The 9,056-nt window shown below is 39.8% G+C and overlaps 1 protein-coding gene across 1 annotated transcript in view; it reads right to left on the bottom strand.

The window, feature by feature from the left end:
- Positions 1-343: 343 nt before the first annotated feature.
- LOC117791238 (nucleolysin TIAR) overlaps positions 344-9,056 on the bottom strand; it is an 88,242-nt gene continuing 79,529 nt past the window's right edge. Inside the window, exons 4-8 of the mRNA XM_034630938.1 lie at positions 3,915-4,017; positions 3,649-3,841; positions 1,455-1,802; positions 541-709; positions 344-467 (exon numbers count right to left, since the gene is read on the bottom strand). Coding sequence (XP_034486829.1) covers positions 426-467; positions 541-709; positions 1,455-1,802; positions 3,649-3,841; positions 3,915-4,017 — 855 coding nt within the window. The 3' untranslated portion in view covers positions 344-425. The remainder of the gene's footprint in view (positions 468-540; positions 710-1,454; positions 1,803-3,648; positions 3,842-3,914; positions 4,018-9,056) is intronic.

The following is a 9,056-nucleotide window of genomic DNA, read 5'->3' as shown; positions in this document are numbered from 1 at the left end:
TCTTTGTACAATTCTGGCATGCCATAAACTTGACTTGGCTGTTGCTGTGCCTGAAGTTGCAGTTGAAGTTGCTGCTCGTTGTTGGCTACCTGCTGATGCATCCAATGTGGCTGCGTATAATGCAACTGTGGGGCATAGTGTGTTTGTTGTTGTTGTTGTTGTTGCTGCTGCAGCTGCAGCTGCTGCTGTTGCTGCAACTCGTATGCTTGCTGCTGCTGCTGCTGCTGTTGGTGTTGCTGGTGGTGGTGGTGGAGTTGCTGCTGTGGCACGTGATGGTGCTGTGGTTGCTGTTGTAGCTGATAACGCGGCTCCTTCACATAATCGCTGCCAGCTGGCTGCTCCAGTTGCTGTTGCTGCTGTTGTTGCTGTTGTTGCTGCTGCTGCTGGTGTTGTTGGGTGGGATACATGGCCACCGCTCATGGCAGCTACACCAGCAAACTGGGCGCCAGCCACTCGTCCTCCGCCAGCTGTAAGAGGCACAAATATCAGGCAAAATGAGACATCAAGTATACGCACTGTGTGCTATCGCAGGAAACTCACCTGCGGACTGACCTGAAACTGTTGCATTGGATAGGCCACAACGCCAGCTGCCTGAGGCAATGCCCCGCCCACGCTCTGTGTGATCTGTGGCGCTGCAGCGGCCGCAGCGCTGGTCAACTGCGGCTGTGACGGCACACTCTGCCAAGTGCCCGGCAACTGGACGCCCATGCTGCAGCGAGTGAGAAGAGTGAGCGGGAGAGCAGAAAGAGAATTTAGCAGAGATCCCAAAAAGGAGTTTTTTTTTTTTTTAATTATTTGTCATTTTAAGTTTCTCTTTCTATTAAAAACATAAAATTTTTAAAATAAGAATTATTTATTAAATAGTAATTATTTATTTAATAATCACAATATGACTCTAGTTATGAATTTTTATTATAATAATAAAAAAATAAAGTTGTGTTTCAATTATTAAAATAAAAATTAATTGTGAAAATTATTTATAAATTTTTAAATAAATATTAAAAATAACTTTATAAGTAAAAATTGAATGTAAATATTTTTTTAACCATAATAAAAATTACGGAATCATTTTTATTCGAAGTTTTTTTTAATAAAAAATGTATGGTAATTTATATCTTCAAATTAAAAAAAAAAATATTAAAAAATAAATATTAAAAATAACTTTATAATTAAATATTGAATGTAAATATTTTTTGAACCATTTTAAAAATTACGGAATCGAAATTTTTTTTAATAAAAAATGTATGGTATTTTATATCTTCAAATTAAAAAAAAAAAATTAAAAATGGTAGCTATTCTGTGAAATTGACAGTAAACAGTATTTCATAGATTTTTTTTATTTAAATCAAAAGCAAAAGTATAAATAATGTTTATGATTAAAATCACCAAATATTTAGTATTAATAATTTTTATTTTTTACGGTTTTCGTTGTCCACTCAGTGAATATTGCTTACCCCATGTAGCTGGCCTGCTGATAGCCCGCAAATTGACCGTAGGTGAATCCCTGCATGCCCTGCAGAAACTGGCCCGGCTGCAAGGCGCTAGCTGGAGCCGCTGTGGGATATGTTGGTGCCGGTGGATACCAATAGCCGGCCACTTGCTGTCCGTAGGCGGCTGCTGCAGCTGCCGCTGCTGCCGCTGAGCCAAAGGGGAAGCCTTGTGCCAGCGCCTGGCCAGCAATTGCCGACATATGATTCGGATCGCCGCTCTCCTTGCCCCACGCACACTTCACCGGCTGCTGATTAATTTCCGTATTATTGACGGCCACGATGGCGTGTGTGGCAGCCTCTTTGGTGGAGAATCTAAACGGGATAGAGTGTGGCAAGCGTAAGTGCTAAGTTAAGGCAAACTAATTCGCTGGGGGAGCCTAGATTGCAGATTGCAGATTGACCTGCTTAAATTTCCATTTAACCTGCTGCAGCAGCAACAGCAACAACAACAACAACAGCAACAACAAGTTGTGTTAGCAGAACAAAGCGTAAAAGTGGTACAAGCGTCTGTGGAATTGTTTTGGCTCTTATTGTGCTTGTGGCTGCTAGTTGAGAGTTGGGGCTGGTGGTGTAGTTGCTGTTGTTGTTGTTGTTGGTATAAATGCAGCAAGGGCAGCAACTGCAACGGCTGCGCCAGCAGAGACTACTTGTAGTCCCCAAGCTCATTATGTTACAAAACGCCAAACAATGCCAATGCGGTTCTTTTACACTACCCCCAAACTCCCTCTCTCTCTCGCTCTCTCTCTCTCTCTCTCTCTCTTTCACAGAAATGAGTTTTGGACAGCGGACAAAAGGCGCACATGAACCTGGGCCCACAACTGCAATGCGTTTAGTCCTCTTCCCGCCCTTTGATGGTGTTTTTAAGCCCTGCTAGCTCGCCGGCAGGGCAACCGCTGCCATTAAAATCCTATCAGCATTCGTGGCGGCAGCTGCGATCTGCTTTTTACTCAGCCTCAGTCTCAGCCTCAGCTGACTGCCTCGGAGCACACGTTGCCACCCTTTACAGCCGTTTTGGTTATCGTTTTTGCCTTGTTTGTTTGCATTTTACTTTTTGCTCTCTCTCTCTTTCTCTCTCTGTGCCCCTCTTTGTCGCTCTCTTTTGCATGGACAGCGTTGTCGTTCCTGTTATTGCGTTTCATTGTTTTGTTGCCTCAAATTTGCCTGTTGTTGTTGTTGCCGTTGTTGCTGTTGTTGAGTGCAAAAGTGTAGTTGATTTATTAACGGTGCGGCAACCCAAGCTGAATGGAGGCACATTGAAATGGCGTGCACTCAATTGCAGCGACAACAACAACATGTACAAGCTGAAAAACGGAAAGCGGGCCCGAAGAGGGTCGCACCATCAAATAGGTCTCAGCCACAGGCCACAATATACAGTTCGCTAACAAAATCAAAATGGCGTGGAAACAATGGGTTAATGTCGTACAGCTAGCTGATACTTGTGGCTAAGGTATTTGACAAGAGCGATCAGTGTGACGTATACGCAATGTCGGAATTGATTCTAGGCGATCAGAATGACGTATACGTAATTTATGCATTTAAGATGCTAATTTAAAAAAGTTACGTATACGTAATTTATGCATTTAAGATTCTAGTTTAAAACATATTATGTATACGTAATTCATGCAATTAAGATGCTAATTTAAAAAATATATATTTTTAATCAATTTCGACTGGCAATTATTTAATTTTGTATTTAATTAATTTTAATATCATAGATTTTCTTATACTTTTAATAATTAAATTAAGATCAATGTTACGTATACGCAATGTCGGAATTGCTTCTATGCGATCAGAATGACGTATACGTAATTTATGCTTATTTAAAAAATATATATATTTAATCAATTTCCACTGGCAATTATTTAATTTTCTATTTAATTAATTTTTATCATAGATTTTTTTAAACTTTGAATAATTAAATTAAGATCAATGTAACGTATACGCAATTAGCAATTTAGCAGTTTGACGGCTTCTTCTTTACGCTTAACGTGACGTATACGTAATTTTTGGTTCTTAATTTGAAATTTACTTAAAAAAGATATATACTTTTTTTATTACACAAAAATTATATTTTTATAATTACCAAATATATTGTTAGATTTCAACCGTTTCTTATCGTAACGTAAACGTAAAGTAAAATATATCAAATATTACTCACCGCACAAATGCATAGCCCTTGTCCTTGAACACACGAATCTCCTGTATTGTGCCATATGGCGAGAATGTCTTCTGCAAAATCTCCTCGTTCAGAAATCCAGAGAGAGCGCCATTAATGCCGCCGCAATAAACGGTGCAGTTTGTGGGGCTGCTCTGGTTGTAAACCTCATCAAAGGTCAACGGCTTGATATTCACTGCAAAAAAATATATTATTCAGAATTATAGACAGCTGATTCGTATAGTTATTTAATGCTGTGGGCTACTTACGGTCCGCTTTGGTGGCTGGCGGTTTTCGTGTGGCCCAGTTTGTGCGTATCGAACGCGAGCCAAGCCACTGGCCATTCATAGCCGTGATGGCGGTTTCCGCTTCCTGCAAAAAGGCCAAATTAAATGGTGTGGCAATTAGCTAAAAGCTCATCGCCATTTGGTATGGTTTGTCTAGCCGCTTAAGCCGCTTACGGCTTACAGCAGCGTTCGAGAGCTCGAAAACATCAAGAAACGAGAAAGCTGAGAAAGTGTTGAAGAAAAAACAATTGCTGATGTCGCAAAAGTTGCTCCTTTCACTTGGGACGACATTGTTGCAGCAACTTGGTTGCTGTTTGATTCTCGTTGCCACAATTGGGCCTTCCTCTTCTCTCCTCCCTCCGCTGTAGTACGGCATTTACAAGGGCATCCACAAATTATAATTTCAATTTCGCTAAAAAGGTATTTCGTGCGTATCAAACGTGATTCATACGAAAATGATTGCAACTTGCTGAAAAACTTGCATGCAGTCAGTTTCTTAGTGTATGCGTGTGTGTGTGTGATGGTGTGTGTGTGTGTATTGGTGTGTGGTTTGGGCGGTGCACAGCAATTTAGTTGCGGCACTGTGAAGACCAAGTCGCTGTCAAGTAACAGTGCCATAATGGAGTTTGTTGGCATTCGCGTTGCACGTTTCCTACTGCTGTGGCAGGCAATGGAGACGAGGTGAATTGTGGACTGTAACTAGGTGCAGCCTGCCACAGGTTTTCTGTATTTTTAGTTTTTGCTACTTTTTTACATGGAGGCCACGTGCAGCGCTTGAAATCAGCGACAATGCTGTCGGACTGCCACTCTGGCGTATACTCTATTTTAAGCTGGGAAACTCGACGAATGCAAAGCAGGACCAACTCCAACTTATGCGAGCAGCAAGTGCATTTATTAATTTATTGTAAAATATTGCCTGTAGGGTATTGCAATGTCTCTGTGGGCCAAAGGGTTGGCTTTTGGTTATACCCCTTTAATTTAACCGCTTGAACAAAAGTCAACAATTGAGTGGCTGGCCCAAGCGATAAACCAAGCAACTGTCGCGTAACTTTGTCCATAATTTAAATTGAGTGTGTGTGTGTGAGAGTGTGTGTGTGTGTGTGTGTGTGTGTGTGTGTGTGTATGTGTTTGCTTGCCTTGGTTAAGTCACGCAGTTTGCGTGCGTGCGCATTTTTATGCATTGCCAGTTGCATTTTTCATATTTGCATAAACTATAAATTTTACATTTTTTAACCGATACGCATCGTTGATTGCGACACTGCAACAGCAACAACAACAGCAACAACAACAACAGCAACAACAATCAGTTGCTTGCCCGCAAGCAATGTTACAACAACTGCAACCTAACTGTCGGCCCAACTCGCCCTCGGGGACATCAGAAAGCTATTTAAATATTTTATATTTATTTATCAGCCAAGCTGTGTGTGGCGCCTTCAACTTTAAAGCTGCAACATGCAATAATTTATTTATTTACTGTACACTTTAGTTGTTGCTGATGCCTCTGAGAGGTTTGCTTTTAACTCGAGTGCACTCGCTGTAACAAATGCAACCAATGCAACAAAATGCACTTTTCTCTTTTTGCCAATTGCAATTGCAATTCCATGTGTCAACGAAAATTGTCTTAACAAACGGTCAGCTTAGATGAAGCTGAAACAGGTCAGAGAAAAGCGAACTTTTGGCTGAAGCTAATGCAATGCCACTGACAGCAAACTTTTGGCCAAAAAAGTTGGCTTTGTTGCAACGAACACTTCGTGGCCAAGCAGTTTTTCAGTTTTTCTTCTTTTCTAGAAGTCTCTTACTGGCCAAAGTTTATCAATCATTTTGCTGGTAAATTGCTTAGAAAACATTTGCTGAACATGAACTGTAAATCAGTAAACGCAGTGACAACTAGACAGAGAAATGGAGCGACAGTCTAAAGTGCCTTAAGTATTAGAGTATGAATTCTCATGTAATATTTATATTTATGAGCGTAAGAGTTTCTCATTTAAATGCCTCATTGGCTGTCATAACTTTGCAGAGAGAGTTCAAGAACCTTCAAGTAATTTGGCAATTCATCTAGCTCAAGTGTCTGTTAAATACCGCAACACGACACCCAATCTCATGGCAACAACTTGCCAAACTACGAGTATTTATGAAAGTCCGCCATCAGCAGTTCAAGTCCAAGTCCAAGTCTAAGACAACAACAACAGCAACAACAACAACGCCAGCATCAAAAGCAGTGTTTGTTGTCTCAAAAAATGTCTAAAACTAATTGCAAAGTTTCTGGGATAAACATGAAGCTGAAATAACAACAGAATGGTTTTGGCTTTGTGTAGACAGTTTTTGGGCATGGCCATTTGGCTAACAGCAATTTTGTTGGTATGGTTAAGATGTCAGTCGATGTTGTTGCTGCTGCTGTGGCCAGGCGAAATTAATTAATTGTGTATGGCAAATTTGCAGCTAATAGCTGGAAAAGTTTCAAACGTTTGCCCGTTTGCCAGTTTGCGGCTGTGACAAATAATACTTCGACAACAATAACAATAACTGAGTCACATGCGCACAAAAAGTGTTGCCTACTTATAAAGTATGTGTAAATTAATTAAATTTTGTCTAAGGAAGTGTGTAGATTGTCAGTTTAATCAAAATTCGACGAGGGATTCAACAAACTAAATAAAAATAATTTCACAAGTGCCAACTTCCAGTTTACGATGTATAAGTTCATTTTAATAGACGACAACTTCCGCATTCCGTTAAGTTAATTAATTTTCAAGAACATGACGGTCAAAAGTTTTCGGTTCGCTGGACAAGTAAAAATACAAAAAAAAAAAAAGTAAAAATACAGCATTTAAAGTGAATTTTCTGTAAATTCAATTTGATGTTCAACTTGTTGTAAGTCATTGCTGGTGCAACTTTTGCTGTGCCTTTTGTAAATATTGATTACTTGATAAGCGGTGAATCCTTTAATGCCCCCGCATGGCCTCGGCAAAGGAAATGAAACTGCCAAGCAGCTGCAGGACGTGAAGAGAGGGGGTTGGGAAGTCACTGATAGGGATGAAGTTGGGAACGTGGCAAGTCACAAAAAGTTTGCTCCTGAGCTGCTCAAGAAACAGAACCCAAAAGGCGAAATACCTTCATTAAGCGAATGAAGAAAAGCAAAGTAAGTTGAAGAATTTTTAAGTGGTTTAAAAGGGTTTTGTCATACTTTTCATCTGGATCTCTTCCCCCATTTCCCCCGCAACTGCCACAAATGGGCGGACCTTGTGCTGGTTGTGGCTGACATTTTGTGTACACAACGTACATAAGTTGGGAGCAAGACATTTTAAATGTTTATTAAAACAATAAGGAAATGGTTTGTGCCACAATAAGAAGAAAAAAGGGCCAAACAAGAAAAGGAAGAACTCCAACGGCAAAAGGTGAAAAAAGGCAAAGTCAAACACAAAAAGGGGATAATCCCCACACAAATACACTCCAAGAAAATAAGAATTTGTTGCCATTTTTTTTGTTCTTGTTTCGCTCACTCCCTCTCAATTTTTTGCAGCTAACCGTTTTGTCTGAAAAAGGTAACAGAGACAGAAGTATTTAGTGTTGGCCAACCTCTTTCCAAACTCTTTCTATATCCGCACATCATCAGGCTAAAAGGTTTGGCAGGCCAGCCAGGCATCTAAGCCGGTTTTGCGTTGTTCTTCGGTCAGATTCATTAACGTGGCTATTTAGATAAGCGTCAGAGCGTCAGCTCGTCAGCTTAGAGCCCGCAGCTCACAGCTCGTCGGGGGCTTTAAAAGCCGACCATTAACAAAGTCGAATATTAAAGTCACAGCCCAAAGAAAAAACAGCCACAAAAGAAGTTACTACATATTCGACTTGCAATTGCATGATTTTTGTCGTCTCTTTCTTTGGGCATTTCTGATGATTTCTTGATATTTATAGAATAACTCAAGTGGCAAATCGTTTACACACTTGAAATGCTGTCCCATTTGTCGCATTCTAAAGCATCAAACAGATATCGATGTGTATACAATCCGGCTGAGGGAAGTCCGGACGGCACGACTGATTCGGCCCAATGGTAAAAACAGTTTTCATTCCACTATTTAGACCAAAAACGTTTTCGATTTTTGACCATTCCCTGGTCACACATCACAACATTTTTGGGGCATCGATGGAGTGAGCCTCGATGTTGGCTTTGGCGTCGACGTCGACGTCGACGTTTGCCAGAAATCAGTATTTCACGCAAGAGCGCACTTTTGTCAAGACATAATTCCATGGGATTTATTTGTGTATGCCATTTTTATTCTCCCTCTCTGTCTGTCTCTCTGCCTCATTTCGATTTTTGTTTCTCATTCCCTGAGATTTGAACTCCCACTCTCGATTGTTTTTTATAGTTGCTACCCCCGAGGGCTGTTCCTGCTGCCGGATCCTGCTGCTGGTCATGTGAGTCCAGTGTGTCCAGTGTGTCCAGTGTGTCCAGTGTGTCCAGTGTGTCCAGTATGGTCAGTATGGTCAGAGGGTCGGCTTATGCGTGTGAAGGCAGTTTCAGGCTTCAAATCACTAGTTTCTGAATTATTATGGAAAACATAAAATGAATGTCCTGGCCATTTATATTTATAACGCAAGTTGTGTTCGCTCCAGCAAATTTATTATACACAACTTGAGCATTTTGCGTTCTGTTAGAAATTAGCTTTTGTTCAGCTTTTTCAGTTGCTACTTTAAAGAGAAACTCTTCAAGTTATTTACAGCATTTACTTTAAAATCTTTATGAAAATTAATTTAAGAAACGAACAGGGAAAATGGAGTTAGCTTTAGCAGGCATATTTTTGAAAATTTAAATGCTTAACTATAAAGTAATAATAATCATAAATCTATACTTGAAAATAATTTGTATTCTTATTTAGACAAATGTAAAGTCAGACAAAAAGAAACAGATAAATATGATTTAATCGAGAGATCAATTTATACTTAATATGTCTTTATCTTTTTTACACTATTTTCTCATATTATATAAAATTTAGTACTAAAATATTTCGGATATTTTGCTTGGTAACTTTTAAAATATTGGTGGCAACACATGAAACTCTTTTCAATTGATGCGAACCGTGAGACCAACAGCAACAACAACATAACATTCAGCTAACCGCAGTCATTGTATGT

The sequence above is a fragment of the Drosophila innubila genome (genome assembly GCF_004354385.1).
Source record: "Drosophila innubila isolate TH190305 chromosome 3R unlocalized genomic scaffold, UK_Dinn_1.0 2_E_3R, whole genome shotgun sequence".
Taxonomy (NCBI): Eukaryota; Metazoa; Arthropoda; class Insecta; order Diptera; family Drosophilidae; genus Drosophila; species Drosophila innubila.
Note: the sequence above shows the minus strand (reverse complement) of the source record. Positions and strands in the feature narration are given on the sequence as shown.